At 40.1% G+C, this 18,145-nt stretch overlaps 2 protein-coding genes across 9 annotated transcripts in view; one reads left to right on the forward strand and one right to left on the reverse strand.

Moving 5' to 3' along the window:
• Window positions 1–7,366: 7,366 nt before the first annotated feature.
• PFN2 (profilin 2) lies at window positions 7,367–13,364 on the forward strand. Of its 2 annotated transcripts, none has more exons than XM_036443674.2 (3): window positions 7,367–7,522; window positions 9,509–9,701; window positions 11,687–13,364. In XM_036443674.2, the coding sequence occupies exons 1-3, from the start codon at window positions 7,391–7,393 to the stop codon at window positions 11,782–11,784; spliced, it is 423 nt and encodes a 140-aa protein (XP_036299567.1). In that variant the 5' UTR covers window positions 7,367–7,390; the 3' UTR covers window positions 11,785–13,364. The 2 variants fall into 2 exon arrangements, with proteins under 2 accessions (XP_036299567.1, XP_036299566.1); XM_036443673.2 differs by having other exon boundaries at window positions 12,007–13,364.
• Window positions 13,365–17,294: 3,930 nt separating this feature from the next.
• RNF13 (ring finger protein 13) overlaps window positions 17,295–18,145 on the reverse strand; it is a 146,142-nt gene continuing 145,291 nt past the window's right edge. For all 7 annotated transcript variants that reach the window (XM_036443669.2, XM_036443670.2, XM_036443668.2 and 4 more), the window contains one exon: window positions 17,295–17,923. In XM_036443669.2, the coding sequence (XP_036299562.1) occupies window positions 17,562–17,923 (362 nt within the window). In that variant the 3' untranslated portion in view covers window positions 17,295–17,561. The remainder of the gene's footprint in view (window positions 17,924–18,145) is intronic.

The raw sequence follows: 18,145 nt of genomic DNA on the forward strand, positions 1-18,145 counted from the left end.
AACATAGTGAAACTGTATATCAGCAAAGACACAAAGACTCCAAAAGAAGTCAGAGGAAAATAATAGATCATTCATAAAAGTACAAGATTTTTAAAGAAGGAAAATGATATAAAACATTTTCAGATAGACAAAAATAGAGTTTATCACCAAGAGACCAACAATAAATTAATTTATAAAGATTTACTTTAGGAAGCAGGAAAAGATCATAGAATAATGGTTTGTGATATGAGAAGGAATAATCTCTCTATATAAAAGCCTAAGCATCTGGAATGACTGGTCACTATGACACACACTGACCACCAGGGGGCAGATGCTCAACACAGGAGCTGCCCCCGGTGGTCAGTGTACTCCCACAGCCAACCTCCCCCGGCTATCCAACCTCCCACAGTCCCTCCACTTGCCCCCAGGCTGGGATGGGGAACCAGGGTTGAGTGGCAGCAGACATGGCCTCCTTTCCTAGCGGCCTGATTGGCCCACCACCTGCCCACCACAGTGGTAGTGCGGTGGCAAGGGAAGGAAGAGGAGGTGAGATGGGGAACCACGTGGTAGCATGGCACTGACAAGAGCAGCAGCGGCAGCCAGTGTCCATTCCTTCCACATCCAGCCCGGCGACCGTTGCTTCCTCTCCGGCCCAACCCTAATCGCTGGCCAGGCCTAGGCACCCCACCCATGCATGAATTTTATGCACCAGGCCTCTAATAAGTAAATAAAATAGCAAATGTATGTGTATAAATACATATAAGCAAACGTGTGCGAAATAATAACCTGGAGGGAGGTGACAAGATTTAAAATGTTCTGAGGTTCTTGGATTATATGAAGTGAAAGTTTAAGATAAAGCTTTGTTTTATTAAATACGCATGGTAAAATTTCAAGGCTAACACTAAAAGAATAGATAATGAACATGCAAATTTCACATAAAGGAAAAATTAAAGAATAGATTACTTGTTAATGAAAGAGCTAAAATCCAGCTATATAAAGTTTACAACAGACATCTAAAAATCAAAGCACAAGGAAAAGGAGGAGAGGAAGGGGAGAGACAGAGAGAGAGAAAGAAAGAGAGGGGTGAGGGATAGTAGAGGGAAGACAGGGGAAAAGAAAGAGAAAAAATATATCAGATAAATATCAATAAAAAGAGAAATGGTAGTTACCTTAAATTTTCACAAGATAGATTTTAAAACAAAAAGCAGGATTGGTGATAAAAAGAGACACTAATTAACATATCAGAAAGAAAATAACTTTAACTTATATACCTAATTAATAGTCTCAAATTATATAAAGGAAATATTCAGAGTTTCAAGTAAAATGGGCAAATCCAGAATTAAAGGTACTCTTTGTTCTTTACTGTAAAAAAAAATGAATAAAAGTAAGTGAATATAAAAATGGCAATAAATATTTATCTATCAACAATTGAATTTAAAAAACAAAATAAATGAACAAGCAGAACAGAAACAGACTCACAGATACAGAGAACATTTTGATAATTGCTAGGTAGTAGGAGGGTTGGGGGATGGGTGAAAAAAGGTGAAGGGATTAAAAAGTACAAGTAGGTGTTAACAGAATATTTATGGGAATGTACAACACAGGGAATCCTATATAATAAAAGGATAATACGCAAATTGACCCTAATGGTGGAATGACCAGGAACGACTGGTCACTATCATGCACCAGGGGCAGACACTCAATGCAGGAGGTACCCCCTGGTGGTCAGTGCGCTTCCACAGGGGGAGCGCCACTCAGCTAGAAGCCAGCTCAGGGCTGGCCAACGCAGCAGCAGTGCGGGAGCTTCTCCCACCTCCACAGCAATGCTAAGGATGTTCTTGCAGGGATCAGGCCCAAGCCATCAGTTGGACGTACCCTGAGGGCTCCTGGGCTGCCAAAGGGATGTCTGACTGCCAGCTTAGACCCAATCCCCTGGGGAGAGGGCCTGAGCTGACAGGTGGATATCATATCCTCCAAGGGGTTCCAGACTGTGAGAGGGTGCAGGCTGGGCTGAGGGACACCCCCAAGTGCACACATTTTTGTGCACCAGGCCCCTAGTATAATCAATAATCTATAATATACTAATAAAAGTGGACCAGACATCTTCTGGACATCCAACTTCCTTCCAAAGCCACAGTGGTGGGAGCTGAGGCAGAGGCAGTTAGGGGTGATCAGACCGGCAGGGGAGCAAGCAGTTAAGGGCAAGGTCAGGCTGACACGGGGGAGCAAGCAGTTAGGGGGCAATCAGACCAGCAAAGGAGGGCAGTTGGGGGCAATCAGGTCGGTGGAAGGGAAGGAAGGTAGGTGGGGGGGAGGGGTGGTGATCAGGCCAGCAAGGGAACGATTAGGGGTCATTAGGCAGGCAGAGGCAGGGGTGATCAGGCAAGCAGGTAGGCAAACAGTTAGGAATCATTGGTCCCAGATTGTGAAAGAGATGTCAGACAGTCAGACATCCCCTGAGGGGTCCCAGATTGGAGAGGGTGCAGGCCAAGCTGAGAGACATGCCCCCTCATGCATGAATTTTGTGCACCTGGCCGCTAGTCTTACCTAATAATAGACAAACATGTAAATTGACCATACCTCTGCTATGCCACCAACCAATCAGGAGTGATATGCAAATTAACCCAACAAAGCTAGTGATTAATTTTCATACAAAGACACTGAGTGACGGGGGGGGGGGGGGGGGGGGGGATGCTTGCACCATTGCCATGGCGACAATGCAAGCATTGCCCCACTCCTTTGGACAGCATGGGAAGGCGAGGCTGGAGTGGAAAGAGGCGGCTCCAGGGCCTGAGCAGAAAGGGGCTGGGCTGGAGTGGAAAGGGGGTGCCAGCAGCCAGAGAAAGGAAAGTCCATTCTAGCACGAATCTTCATGAATCTTCATGCATCGGGCTTCTAGTATTCTAATAACTATGTATGGTATCAGATGGGTCCGAGATGTACTGGGATGATCACTTAATAAGTTATGTAATGTCTAACCACTGGGGTATACACCTGAAATTAATATAATAATGTATGTCAACTGTAATTGAAAAAGAAGAAAAAGCCCTAGCCAGTTTGGCTCAGTGGACATAGCGTTGGCCCCATGAACTGAAGGGTCCTGGGTTTGATTCTGGTCAAGGGCCCGTACCTTGGTTGCAAGCTCCATCTCTGGTAGGGACCATTGGGAGGCAATCAATCAGTGTTTCTCTTTCACATCAATGTTTCTCTCTCTCTTCCCCCTCCCTTCCACTCTCTCTAAAAACAATGGAAATATATCCTTGGGTGAAGATTAACAAAGAAAAAAAAAACAAAAAGGAAAAATGTGAGGCAATACATTCACAAAATAAAATTTATATTGCTTATGGGATTAATGGTAATTTTTCTCCATTTCTATACTTTTTCTTGATGTGAAAATTTTTATAATAAATTTTTTTTCCCAAAAATCAAGCATGAAAGTGTCATTAGTTGAGAGCTTAGTTAATTATGGATTTAATATATTTGGGGTAATTATATGCAATAGTTTAGTTCCTACCCCAATGTTTATCAGTTTGAATACATTTTAACAAGTTAACTTCTTGTTTCTTTATATTTTACTAAAATGTCAATGATTTCCTCTTGAACTTAAATGGCTCGAGCATCTTTGACTGATACATTATATACATTAAAGAATCTGATTAACCACATAGCTTTTGTTTTCACAAATAAGAAATTTCACAAATAACAAATAAGAATAAAAATTTTTGAAGAGAATGCACAATAATGCAACCCAAGTTTAAATATGTTCCTAGCATATTACTGATTGTTAAAGATTACATCATTCTGGTAACTGTATCTGCTCCACCAGCCATTGCTATTATCACTTTAAAATAAGTGAGAAAGATGCTCCAACTGGTTTGGCTCAGTGGATAAAGCATTGGCCTGTAGACTGAAGGGTTCCAGGTTCAATTCTGGAGGCGTGCAGGAGGCAGCTGGTTGATGTTTCTCTCTCATGGATGTTTCTTACTTTATCCTCTCCCTTCCTCTCTGTAAAAAAATCAATATAAAATGTATTTTTTTAAATAAAATAAATGAGAAAGATACAAATTGGTAATGCTTGCTTCTCATATTAATACTCCCTTGAACTTAATTTTTATTGCAATTCCTAAAACTTGGTGTTTTATCTCTATTTAAACCTTTTGAAACATGTTGTGATAAGCAATAATTGTTTGAAATAAGAACAGATATTTGTATACATATAGAAAATAAGGCAACATGTTAAGAGGTAGGTTCCAACGAATATAGGCACAGGATTACTTTATCAGAGACTGTTTGAATGTATCATCTAAAATATAAACTGTAAAACCTAGTTAGTCTACTATACAGAATATATTTTTCATAGTTGTTTAACTTTTACTATATACAGTTCTGGGAAAATAAACACTATTGGAAAAGTAATACAGTAATTTTAGAATGTGATCTTACATTTTGGTGAAAAATGTAGAAAAATTATAGAAATTCTAAATTCTTACGGATCTTTTTCCCCAATAGATGTGTTTTATTTTATTTTTTAAAATATATTCCATTGATTTTTTTACAGAGAGGAAGGGAGAAGGATAGTATTAGAAACATGGATGAGAGAAAAACATCGACCAGCTGCCTCTGCACACCCCCTTCTGGGGATGTGCCTGTAACAAGGTACATGCCTTGACAGGAATCAAACCTGGGACCCTTGAATCCGCAGGCCGAAGCTCTATCCACTGAGCCAAACCAGTTGGGGCACAATAGATGTGTTTTAGAATATTTGAGATTTGAACATCTAGAATATTCAGTTGGTCTAATTTTTTTCTGTTTAAAGACAATAAAAGAACAAAAATGAAATTCAATTATTTCTCTTTGACATAAGATAATAGTCTGAGATTAATAAATAAAACTCTCTCTCTCTCTCTCTCTCTCTATATATATATATATATATATATATATAAATATATATACACACATATATATAAATTGACTTTTTACAGAGAGGAAGGGAGAAGGACAGAGAGCCAGAAACATTGATGAGAAACATTGACCAGCTGCCTCCTGCACCCCCCACACTGGGGATGTGCCCATAACCAGGGTACATGCCCTTGACTGGAATCAAACCCAGAACCCTTCAATCTGTGCAGGATGATGCTCTATCCACTGAGCAAACCGGTTAGGGCGCTCTCTCTCTCTCTCTCTCTCTCTCTCTCTCTCTCTATATATATATATATATATATATATATTTATATTTATATTTATATATTTTTTAACGGTCTCTTATTATTTTAATCCTCAACTGAGATATTTTTCCCATTGACTTTTAAAGAGTAGAAGGGAGGGAGGAAGAGGAGAGAGCAACTTGCTCCTGAGAAAGACACATGTAGGGAGTTGGGGGATGGAGAGATGAACCTGCAATCCAAATACATGCTTCTGACAAGAAGGTAACCCCAGATTCTTCAGTCCCCAGGCCAATGCTATAAACACGGAGCATCCAGCCACGGCTCAATATATATATTTTAAACTATCATTTTATTATCTTCTTTCCTTTCATTATCAGTGTTTACTATTTAAATTTATTGAATTATAACACGAATACCAAAAACACAAACCATAACTGTACAGCTTGATCAAATCTCACAAAATGACAATATCCATGTCATCAGCACACTGTAACATAAACTTTTAAGGTAACAAATTGCTAAAATTGAAGGATTAAAGCCATCAATTACTTCAAAAAGGTAGAAAAGCAAAGAATGAGTAAGAAACTAAATCAGGTAGGAGGCACACTTGCAAAGATGAAAGTTTTGGGCACACTTTTTATATCAAATCATCTGAACATCCAGTGTGCCAATCTGACAGGTTCCTGATTTGGGGGTGAGGTGGGTCTATTGTGTGTCTCCGCTCCCCACCCCCCTAACCCCCCACATTTCAAAGCATACAGCAGAAAAAAAATATGAGACTTCAGAATCATTAGATTGCTTAGCAACGTTTTTTCTTCTTTCCTGAGCTACCTCAGTGTAATCTGGTCACACATTGTGACTTTACCCCATAACTTTAAAATTGAAAATCAGCTTTTCGACGTTTTAAATGCTCTTCTTCCTTCTCTTGATAGGCAGATCACTGTTGTTCACTTAAAATTGAAACTGTAGGACATCGCTTCAATTCCTTGTCTAGTCATAGCCCACAGAAGTGACTAAAAATGATGCAAGATTCACAGGGGCTCTACCCACCATTTACCTTGTAAATTTAAAAAGAAGAAAAAATAGTCATTTTCAGGGTTGGGTCCCAAAATTGTTTAACCCTTCAAGAGAAAAAATATATATTTTCGTGTTCGTTACTGTGTTCGTTCAGTGAGCCCTTCCTTGTTTTTTTGTTTTTTTTTTTTATTCTTTTATTTTCAGGGATTTCTTCGACCCACCAATAACTTTCCCAATTAACAAAAAAATAGTTTACATAGGTCACGATTTGTTCGGAATTTACAAGCAGTGTAGCCACACGTGATAAGCATTATTCAGGGGGGAGGGAGTTTTCCAGTCAAAGAATGCGCAGAATGCGAGGAACAATGAAAGATCCACCAAACCCAGGGACGTTCCCACCGGCCACCCACGCCGGCTCTGACTGCAGGCTGCGGGCCGAGGGGCCGAGGGCCCGGGCGGGAGTCCCCGCGGATGCTGAGGTGACCGTGGGCGACTGTCACCAGCCCCCCCTAAACACACACACACACACACCCCACACGCGGTAACCGCTCCGCATCCCGTCACCGGGACAACCTGCAACCCGACACCGAGGCTCAACACTCCGCTTCCCGCACACCGGGCGCAGGAGGCGTATCACAGCGCGCCGCGGGACTCCGTGGCGTCCCGGGCGCCGTCTCCTAGGCACCCAACGCGACGGGGAAGACGCCGTCTCGGCGGCCCGAGGCCGAGCCCCCAGCGCCGCGCTGCGCCGCGCCGGTCCCTCGCCACCGGCACGTGGCGGCCGTGATTGTCCCCGAGCGGTATCCCTCCGCGCCCCCGCCTCAGTCTCCCTCTCCCTTCGCGGGACCCTCCGATCGGGGCGCGGCGGAAGGATCGCACGCACGCGCGCACGTCCGTCCGTGGCCGCGGGGAAGGGGCGCGCCGCGGTGAGGACCAGCCGCCGCCTCGGGCCCAACCGCTCAGCCTCCCGGCGCCGATTAGTCACCCCGCGGTGCGGGCGGCACGGGCGGCGCGCTTCTCGCCCGGCCCCTCGCCGCCGTCCCCGCGACCTCCCACCGCAGTTCCCGGGGAGGGGGGCGGTCGGTGCCTGCGCAGAGCCGCCTCCTCCCGCCCCCGCCCCGCCTCCCCCTCCCCCCGCGCCCGCCGCCGCCGCCGCCGCCGCCGCCGCCGCCGCTGCCGCTGCGCCTGCTGCTCCTCGCCGTCCCCGCTGCAGTGCGAAGGGCTCGAAGATGGCCGGTTGGCAGAGCTACGTGGATAACCTGATGTGCGATGGCTGCTGCCAGGAGGCCGCCATTGTCGGCTACTGCGACGCCAAATACGTGTGGGCAGCCACGGCCGGGGGCGTCTTCCAGAGCATTACGGTGAGGACCGGCGGCGGCGGGTCCGCCCCGGACTGAGCGGGCGGGCGGCCGAGGGGGCGCGCAGGCCGCGCCGGCATGTGTGGATGCGCCGGCGCCCAGGAGCGGCCGCCGGGCTGGCGGAGGCCGAGGTCGGGGACTAGCGGGCTTCGGCGTCTGGCGGGGGCGGCGGCCCGGCTCCCCGCTTGCCGGCGCGGGTCCGGTGAAGCTGGGGGAGGGGCCGCACCAGCTGGGCTGGGAGGGGCGCCATCCCCCTTGTGCGCCCCCGGGAACCTGGGAGCGGGAGGCTGGCTCCCTGTGTCCCGGGTGGGAGCCGGGCCCGGCGGGGGCCCCCGGGCAGCCCCCTGGCTCCGCGGACCGCGCGCCGCGGGATGTGGGAGGCGGCGGCTGCTGGGCCCCCGGGAACCTCGCGGCGACTTTGCGTAGGTTTGCGGGTGTCCAGGCCTCTGGGGTTGGGAGACATGTACACCGACGACGTAGGTGGATTCGTGAATCCCGACTTCAGCCCCAGCTCTATAGGATTTTTTTTTTTTTTTAATTCTCCAAGATGGCGAACTGCCATTGATTTCTCTCCTCCTATGGAGAGTCATCGATTTACCTTTATTCCCAATTATGCAACACAGCCCTAAAAAGGGGGATGCTTTAACGGGGTTTTCAGTAATCTGCCAACACCAAGGGGACACATCAGATCTCCAAGTCTCTTTCGTAATGGTAGTGAGGAACTAATGCAGATTTATGCTTCACGGTGCCTGGTTTTGTGACTTGATGGTTTTGACTTGGTTGACACATGTGTCGGGAATAACTGTCACTAAGCCTCCAGTGCTGCTTTTTTATTGTTTCGCCTCCTTCTGCACAAGGCTCTTTCTAAAATTGTGACTATCATATCAGTGAGACCATGCCCTTAGTTTCTTGGCCTCACTCTCCCTTCCCATCAAACGCTAAAATTCCTGCCCCCTGTTAAAGGTGCTAAGTAATTATTCTCATACTAGTTAACATGGTTTCAGACTTAATTGTGTAGAACTCAGTCCTTGATGCTAGTACTTTAGGTTCACCCATTGCAGCGGACTACAATTCTTATAGAGAATTGGCATCTGGTGATCAACTTTTTCTGCATCTTTTTGATTTTTTGTGTGAGTTACCACTGCCTGACTGGGAAGATTGCAGGAGTGTGCTTGGAAATGGCTGGGGCCTGCTATGACTCTGCAGTTCTGATGGGGGCGACGCCTTCCTTATTCATGGAATGTTAGCGTGCATGTTTCCTCCTTTCTGGTTCTAGTGACTACCTGTTTCTTTCCAAATCCCTCTCCGTTTTCGGGGGGTGGGGGGGGGGGGTCGTGTGTGTGTGTGTGTGTGTACCATTGCTTACTGCTGTGCTACCGACAGAATCTTTTTTTTTTTTTTTTGCATTTGCCGGAATAAAAACATTACTGAGCTGGGAGGGGAAGGGAAGTTAGAAAGAGTAGTAGCTAGAAAAATAGGAGGGAAATATGAATTTGGGAATGCACTGAGCTTCAGGGTTTGAAGTTCGTACTTGTGGGAGATGTCAAGCTATTTGAAGTGAACAGATCTGCTATTTATTAAGCATGAACTTTAGGTTTTATTTCAGGAAACTTTCAAGCAACCTTAAATTTGATGCAACATGACTGACGGTAATGTGACTGAGTATGATAGACAAGCTGTTGCTGAAAGTTTATAGGGTGAATCAAGATTCTTTTCATAGACTGGTCTTTAGTTAGCATACTACACTGTGAACTGGGAAAATCTAATATAAAACATGTAGTCATGTGGCATTAAACTATTCTTTAGAAAAGACTAAAACTTGATTTTATATTAGTGAAATGTGGATGTCTTGTACTGTTAGTAAAAACTTGGCACACAGTCTTTCCTGTTATATTGAGGCCTGTAAAGAATTAACTAATTTCATGTATGTTTTTTCTTTTTCTTTTTCTGTTTTTTTTATTTTTTATTTTGGGGTGGGGGGGAAAACAGCCAGTAGAAATAGATATGATTGTAGGAAAAGATCGGGAAGGTTTCTTTACCAACGGTTTGACTCTTGGTGCAAAGAAGTGCTCAGTGATCAGAGACAGTCTGTATGTGGATGGTGACTGCACAATGGACATCCGGACAAAGAGTCAAGGTGGGGAGCCAACATACAACGTTGCAGTGGGCAGAGCTGGCAGAGGTAAGCAAGGCACTCTTTTGTTAAAAGTTGCATGCCACATTAGAGTTTATTAAACAGTTTCTTTAATATTTGAATAAAAGAGTTAGTCCATAATGGCTATTAAGGTGGTTTTTATGAACTGCTCAGCACTGAAGGGAGGCACTGCTTTAAATTTACTTTACAGCAGCTGCACATACAGTCTAGCCTCTGAGATCCTGACTTTATTCTAAAATAGAATATTCATACCAACTCTCCAGTTTCATCTTTAGTAAACTGAAAATCCAAATTTGTCTCAAACTGTTTGACATGTTCATTGATAATCTGTAACCAGATTGCTAAACTGATTGGTTACTTTTGTCCCTTTAAGTCTTTGACCTTTGGATCACTTCCTTTTCTTTCTTGATCACATTTCAATCATTCATTGCTCAGCATAAAAATGAAAAATTAACATTGATTCATTTTTCTATTAAAAACATGGCAGGGAAGAAAGAAATAATTAAAATAAAGGTTTTGGATTAAGTTGTCCCTTTACTAAAATGTTTTCAAAGACTAAATGAGATTGTGATTTAAATATGAGAAGTAGAAAATTATATTTTGTTTATATATTTGACCCCAAAATTCTGGTGTTTCCTGACTATTGTCAACACTGGAGAAAATAAGTCTGTCTACTTTTTCAAAACTTTCAAAATTGGGGTTTATTATGGCATCTGACTGATTTACAAGTGTATTTAAATGTATTGACCTGTGTAAATATTTTGTAAACAAAGAGGGCTTGTGTAGTCTCATACAGCAAACTTGGCACTTCTAAGACCAAAGATCCACGTATGAAGGAACTTGAAACTCCTCTGAGCTGTAATTTACTGAAATGGTCCTACTCCCTGTGATCATCCTAACGGTTACTCTTATTCTGACGTGAGTTGATATTTATGATTATTGCTCTATAAAAAAATTAGGTGATCCTAGCCAGTTTGGCTCAGTTGGATAGAGCGTCGCCCTGCGGACTGAAGGTTCCCGGGTTCGATTCTCATGAAGGGCACATGCCCAGGTTGTAGGCTCAATCCCTAGTAGAGAGTGTGCAGGAGGAAGCCAATCAGTGATTCTTTCTCATCGATGTTTCTGTCTTTTCTCCCTTCCTCTCTGAAATAAGTCAATAAAAATATATAAAAAGGAAGAAAATTAGGTAACTGAAATAATAATATATATATATATTTTTCAGTTTTAGCTGAACTCAGATAACTTTTAAAAAGCATCAACCATGTGACATAAAACTGGAATGAGATTTTCATACCATATAGTACTGCTGACATCTAGTGGCTGTGATTGTAAAATCAGACATATATTTTGGGAATTAAAATCTTTGAACCTTATCATAGAAGAATCTGTTGTTGGAAATAGTAACCTATTTCAAGATTTTAGACTCAAAAACAAAGCTATAACAGTGAGGATATCAGTAAGCATACACCTTAAATACCTTTAATTTTGCCTTTTCTGAATAGCACTGGAAATACTATTTAAAATTTGGTCTGGTTTTCCTCTGGAGGTAATAAACACATTTTACCTCACTGGTAAGACTTAATAGTTTGTACTTAAATCACGCTTGTTAAATTGGGAAAATTTTGTAAAATAATCACCCAAATTTTTTTCCAAGGTTTTTTTTTTTTTTTTGAAGGCTAGTCAGTCTAATATATTTGTCATACTAACCAGCAGTTTTTTGCCTTGGAATGGAAGATAAATGATCACACTCCTTTTTTCCCTAGCTAGTGTGAAGTTATTTTTATAGAGCGCTGCAGCTGCATTGATTGGACTTCCAAAAAGCAGTTAATAGTTTTTAGCATATAACTAGTTTGAAAGTTCTCCTTTTTGGAGATCTAGTTGACTTCAGTGCTTGACAGTTCATGGAAAACTAACTTAATGTTAACTTATTAAGTAGGGTTCTGTCTGCTAAAACTTATGTGACTTTCTTGATTAACACTTCTTTTGAAACACTTTTCTTCTTTCTCTTTCAGTCTTGGTCTTTGTAATGGGAAAAGAAGGGGTCCATGGAGGCGGATTGAATAAGAAGGCATACTCAATGGCAAAATACTTGAGAGACTCTGGGTTCTAGCTGCTAGGCAGACTGTTAAGTATTAGGGGAAAATTGCTCTTAAACTTTCCTAGCTGTAAGCTCGAGTCTTAATTCTGGAAATTTTATTAGCAATGCAGGGTGATGGGGTATGAACCTTGGTCTCCTTTGTATCCCTCTGTTAGTGGGGAAAGGTATCTTTCTTTCTGCCCTCCCCCCTTAAATAATTCTGTTCACTTTGTTTTGTTTCCTTGTGTACTCCAGCATTGGTTATAGTCATGGGAAAGGAAGGTGTCCACGGAGGCACACTTAACAAGAAAGCATATGAACTCGCTTTATACCTGAGGCGGTCTGATGTGTAAGCAGCCTCTCCCCATCTACCTAGCAACTGTCTTCATCACCACCCCAATTATGGTTACATTGCTGCCAGACTATATGGTAGCTAATTTTTATTTACCTATTTTTTAATGTCATGATTCCTATTTGCCCAATGGATTATTTGTATGTTAACCACTGTATGTAATCAACCCTTACCTGGCAACATAATTGCAGCACAACAATGATTTGCATGATACCTTGAAATTTGGGGGGAGGGGGCATGCCAAGTTGGGCATCACTTTGTTTTAGCAGTTAATGGAATATTGATTACTAAAATAAGTTAATATAAGCAAGGTGCCAGTGTACAATCTCTATTTTGATCAATGTCTTTTCAGCACTTTGAGCATTTACTTAGCTCATTTAGTCTTCCTTTTGTAGCGCATGGTTGGGAGGGAAAAGTGTGCATGCATCTTTCCTTCACTCGTCTTTTTTCACCCTCTCCCTTTGCACATAAGTTGTTTGGTTTGCTTCCATCTTACTTTATGCAGTGCCTGGTTTATTTAACCAATTAGTAATCCCGTTTGTTGATGAACTATTGAGAGCTGCAGTAGTTTGCTTTCAGTATTGTTGCACCGGAGTAGACAAACTTTTTTCATAGTGTCTACAGGACATACTAAGAGTGCAACTGCAAAACAAGAGCAAAAGGCACTTCCTCCCATGACCTCACAATAAACATACTGATTGAATCCCCAGGGATATTCCATCATTGCAATAGCTCAGATTTTTGTTCTTATCTTTCTCTTTGCACACCAGCTCTACTCTTTAGTAAAATTGTAAAAGGCTGCCATTATGGACATTAGGTGTCCCAGCATAACCATCTGGAGTGTGTCCAGTTTGTTCTTCATAGGACCAATTTTTATTTGCAGCTTAAATTTTTATATGAAGTTGCATTATTGTGGACTTGGCTGTCTTGTGATGAATTTTTTTCAAATGTATTCTGTGCCATACTATTGTTAAAATGAACTGTTGCTATTGTGAGATGGATTTTAACTGACCTATAAAAGGTTTCTTTTGAATGGCACTACTTTAGGGACATTCTAGTATTTGCTTCTATTGTTTGGGCCTTGTGGATAATGTACAGATTTAAAAACAAATCTTGTTGCTGATTTGTCCATTTCTTTCCCTGCACTTTGTTACATCTGGGATACAGTCTAACTCATCTGATTTAATATGCATTTTAAAAAATGCCATAACTATTAAACACCTTGTTTACAGACAGATGAAATAAATTTATTCCAACCAAATACTCTAGACTCATGTTGTTTATATAAATTGTTGGCTTACTGTTACATTTGATTTTTGACACAATGGTAATATACCTGATAGGTCAAAAGATGCTATAAGCATATAATCTTTTTTAAAGATTCAGTTGATGGCCTATTCCACTTCCTGTAGTATTTATTATAAATAAAATAAAATGGGTACCAGGAATTTATTTTTAATGGTCTTTGACCTATTAAAACTGTTTCCGTTATCTCAGGCTCATCTTCAGGCTTATGAGAAAAAAAAATTATGTATCCACTAGAAATTAATCCTTTTCTTTGGTTGATGGTCTCTAAATGGGAAATCTAGTGAGCAGTAAGGACCCTAGTACCAACAAGGGTTTCTGCATTGTGGTTTCTTCTGTATTGTGAATTCTTCTGTGTTGAGCTGTTGTAAGACTTCTTTAGGTTTGGAGGCTGTGTCGGTAGACTGCAGTGAGCCCAATGGATCTCTCACATAAGAGAAGACATTCCTTAGGCAGCTTATAAAATAATTGGGATGTTCTCGACATTTCTGGCTTTGGTTTGACATGTTCACTATAGCTATATAAGTCATGTTTAATCCCAGAGGTCAAAAGGTCTCTGAGATATATTGAAGTTTATTAAATATGTTAGCTCAATGCTATTTAGATAAATCATCACTATGAACTATCAAACAGAAGCTCAGAGCAGGTTCAAAAGTTGGTGAGTCTTAAGTTAAGGTGACCAGACGTCTGGCTTTTTAACAATTTGTCCCGCGGCTTTTATAAAAAGTCCTGATTTTTTTTGGAATCTTTCTTTCCAAAAATCGGGAGTTTTTTAGAACGCCGAGGGATGCTGGACAAATTGTTAAAAATCGGGATGTCTGGTCACCTTAGTCTAAGTGGAACTGGGAGCTGGTTATAATGCAGATTTTGGGCTCTAGAGTTCTACTCTGTAGATGGAGATTATGCATAAACCCAAGAAGATCCTTTAGAAACAATTGCCAGGTCAATCTGAATCACTTCAAGTGGCCTGTGTGCTACCTTTTGAGAAACTGGTTTAGTGAAGAAGAATTAATCTCTTTGCCTTATTTGAATATACTGTGTATAATTTAAGTTTTTTCTTTGAAGGGTTGTCAAGCAAGAGTTCTGAATTTGATTGTACACTCAGAGATTACAAGTTTAGAAGATAGGGATTTGGGCCTACTTTGGTAGTTGGGTGGGCATACCTTAGAAATTGTAAAACAAAAACAAAAACCTAAACTTCCTGACCCATTAAGATCTCTGTTAGGAACAAAAGGTGGGTCAAATGAAAATTTTGTGATTGGGTTGCAATGATTTGATATTTTATGGTAATATACATTCACATTTGAGTTGTAAAGAATTGGGGTGATTAGAAAGCAATTGTGAAACGCTTAATGAATGAACCTGTAAGTTAGGTGAGGGTGTGTGTGTTGGGGGGATGTGTAGGTGAGAAGACAGTAGTGGGCATCTGTATCATTAAAAAAAAAAATAATGAAACTAAATATTGGCCTCCTATGCCCAATTTCATTAGAAAAACACTTCTGAAAACGTGCATGTATCTTTGCTTTGTACTTAGTTGTAGAAATTTAACCTAAGGAAATGGAGCTATATAAATTGATATGCCAGAATATCCATCACATAGCATTGCTTACTAGTGTAGTGCTAAACTTGGAAAGCTATACAATTTAACTTTCAGGGATATGGTCTGTATAAATGACTGTCCAGAGGATAAGCCAGTCATTGAACAATGATACAAGAAAATGCTCACCAATGAATGTTAAGTAATAATGAGGATATAAACATGTTACAGTATAAGTACGTACAGAATATAATATAGATTTATTTTATCGATACATAAGTATTTCTGAATATCAAATTTGTCTTGGGTATGTTTTCAGGTGAATATCCTTTTGTAATCAAAAAATTGTAAGAAGGTATTGAACAAAAATTGGATTTTTATTTAGTGTTCTATTTTAAAAATTGTGTATACTGTGAAGACATAATAAAAGATTTAAAGTGAATATTAAAACTAGTAATTTAATTAAGACAATAGATATTATAACCAAAAGTAAGTTTGGAGTATTTAAAAAAAGTAATTTTTACCTTAGAAAATCTCCTAACTTAAATTTAAAGGAACTAGGTCCTTTGATCTGGACTGTAGATTAAGAACTGAGAGAAAACAGTATCTAATACACATTACAGTGACTTTTCCCGTTTAAAAAAAAAGAAGTATTTAATAACTATAAAAGCTGTTATTTATTGTGTGTTTATGTGCCAAAGATGGAATTCAATGTTTTATCCTTACACCCTACCTTTGGTTAAATGAAATTATTCAAATGACCAAATTCCAAAGCTCTGCTATCCTAGTAAACTAATGTTCTATTTCTCATGCCTGTGTTTTATTATTTAAAAAGGAGGTAATTCTGCTGAAACCGGTTTGGTTCAATGGATAGAGCGTCGGCTTGGGGACTGAATGGTCCCGGGTTCGATTCCGATCAAGGGCATGTACCTTGGTTGTGGGCATATCTCCAGTAGGGGGTGTGCAAGAGGCAGCTGATCGATGACTCTCATCGATGTTTCTAACTCTCTACCTCTCTCCCTTCCTCTCTGTACAAAATCAATAAAATATATTTAAATATATATATATATATATAAATAAAAAGAAATAAAAAGGTAATTCAAGTTTTTCTTTGCATAAGCAGGAATATTTTTTTTAATTATAAGAATTTTTCTATTCAGAAAGTGAAATTCCCTCAAAAGTGTTATATTTCTTTTAAAATGTGTTATTTTTCTTTTTATATCAAAGGCTCATGTACCTTGTATAGTTATTATTTTCTAATGTGCTTTTGTTCACTAACAATTTCCCATGTCCATGAAGATGTATCAGGATAATTTATTCTTTAAAAAAAAAAAAGATAATTTATCCTTTTGAGGCTGTGTAGCAATCTACTGTAAGGTTATACCATAATTACAACAGGGTACCAAAATGTCCAGTTGTTGGAATGACTTTGACAGCAGTTATTTTGGGGGGAATTACCTAACTGCTTTAGTTAGTTACCTTGTATAAAATTCTAAGGTGTGTTTATCAGATCTAAATTACCGTAATCGTTATACCTTTATAGCACTATATATAAAAATGAGGCTAATGTAGGTAATATTACAGTACACAAAGTTCTTAAAGTGGAAAATGTGTTTATTAACATTCAAGCCCCCTTCATACAAGGCTATATAAAAGTTCTTAGCATTTTGATTATATATGTCTATATTTTCTATGTAGTTACAATGAAGTATAATTTAGCTTTTCATAATAAATTGTTTACATTCATTATTCTGTTAAACATAAGCAATTATTTTTAAATCCAATACTTGATCAATTTCCTCTATACATAGCTTAGCAGGATTAATCAGCATAGATGCTCTTTATTGAGAGGTATATGATCTGCATGTTAACAGTTGCTGAAGTTTGGTATTTTTGTACATTTCTTTTTTGCTTCAATCACAACATAAAACCCTTAAGGATATGAAATTCAGTAAGTTAAGTCCAGTGACATATTACTTTAGCTGATGAATCAAATTCATATGTAACACTATATAGTATTAAAAACCTTAAAACTTGAAATCTGCACCAGTATAGACTGTTTCTTTCAGAATAAGACTACATGGGAAGAGAAAGGAAAAAATTAACTGAGTTTTTATATCAATGGGAGGAAAAATGCTAAATTGCCTTGTTGCCTCTCCCTAATGATGGCAATTGGGGGTAATACCAGAAAAAACATTCCGACTCAACAACTTTAGGTAGCTTTATGGAGATAGGAGCTGGCTTAGCTAATACTAAGTGGCCACAGCACTGACTTTGTGTGCAAAGCACAAAATTTGCATACTGTGATCTAGATCTTAATTGCAAGCTATACTGAGAATTTTTTTTTTCATGTTTTGGTTATATTTCATTCCAAAATACAAGTTGATTTGATGCTTGAGTTACAGTACCAGTCTGCTGTTACTTGTTAGTAAAATGAAGTATACTCCTGCAGATAAATACTACATTTAAAAAAAAACAACAACTTTCAGTAAGATTAAACTGTAGAATACTAAAAAATTAGTTATTTCTACAGAAATCTGTGAAGGGAGCAAAAAAATCAAATTATATACCTAAATAAAATTTCAAAGGGAAATAACCAATCATCCTCTGATTGGGTCAAACTGTATTTGCTATGTTGTAATCCCGTTCATTAGACTGCAGCTGAACCACAACACTATGTTCGTTAATTTCATTTTCTGCATCACTACTATCAGTATCTTCATTGTCATCTTCCTCATAGTCTGAAGATTCTGTTATGTTTTGATGTGAGCGGGATTCCGACAGAGCCCCAAATGACTGAGTGCTGACAGAAGCCAAAGGTCTGAGTAAAGGGGTATGCTCTGACACCTCGTTTTCTTCTTGACTGCTGTCTGTGTCAGAGTCTGAATCACCTTCAGAAGAAACAACTTTTTGCTTGCAGACTGGACAGGTTTTTTTTGTTTTAGTTAGCCAAGGGTCTACACACTTGCAATGATAAGCTGTTGAAACAAAATACACATCTTTAGTAAGTACACTGTGGTTGTGAACATTTTTAACTTTTTACCATGTTTATCCATGTTATTCTGATCTATATGCATCATGTAGGGACAAAAGAAGTAAAGCTTGTAAGTTTTTATAATGAGATATTACTGGGTAGTACAGGGCCTGGCTTATGGTGTGCTAATAACTATTTTTTTGTCTTCTAAATATTGTACCTAAAT

The sequence above is a fragment of the Pipistrellus kuhlii genome, unplaced genomic scaffold (assembly GCF_014108245.1).
Source record: "Pipistrellus kuhlii isolate mPipKuh1 unplaced genomic scaffold, mPipKuh1.p scaffold_m20_p_2, whole genome shotgun sequence".
Lineage (NCBI taxonomy): Eukaryota > Metazoa > Chordata > Mammalia > Chiroptera > Vespertilionidae > Pipistrellus > Pipistrellus kuhlii.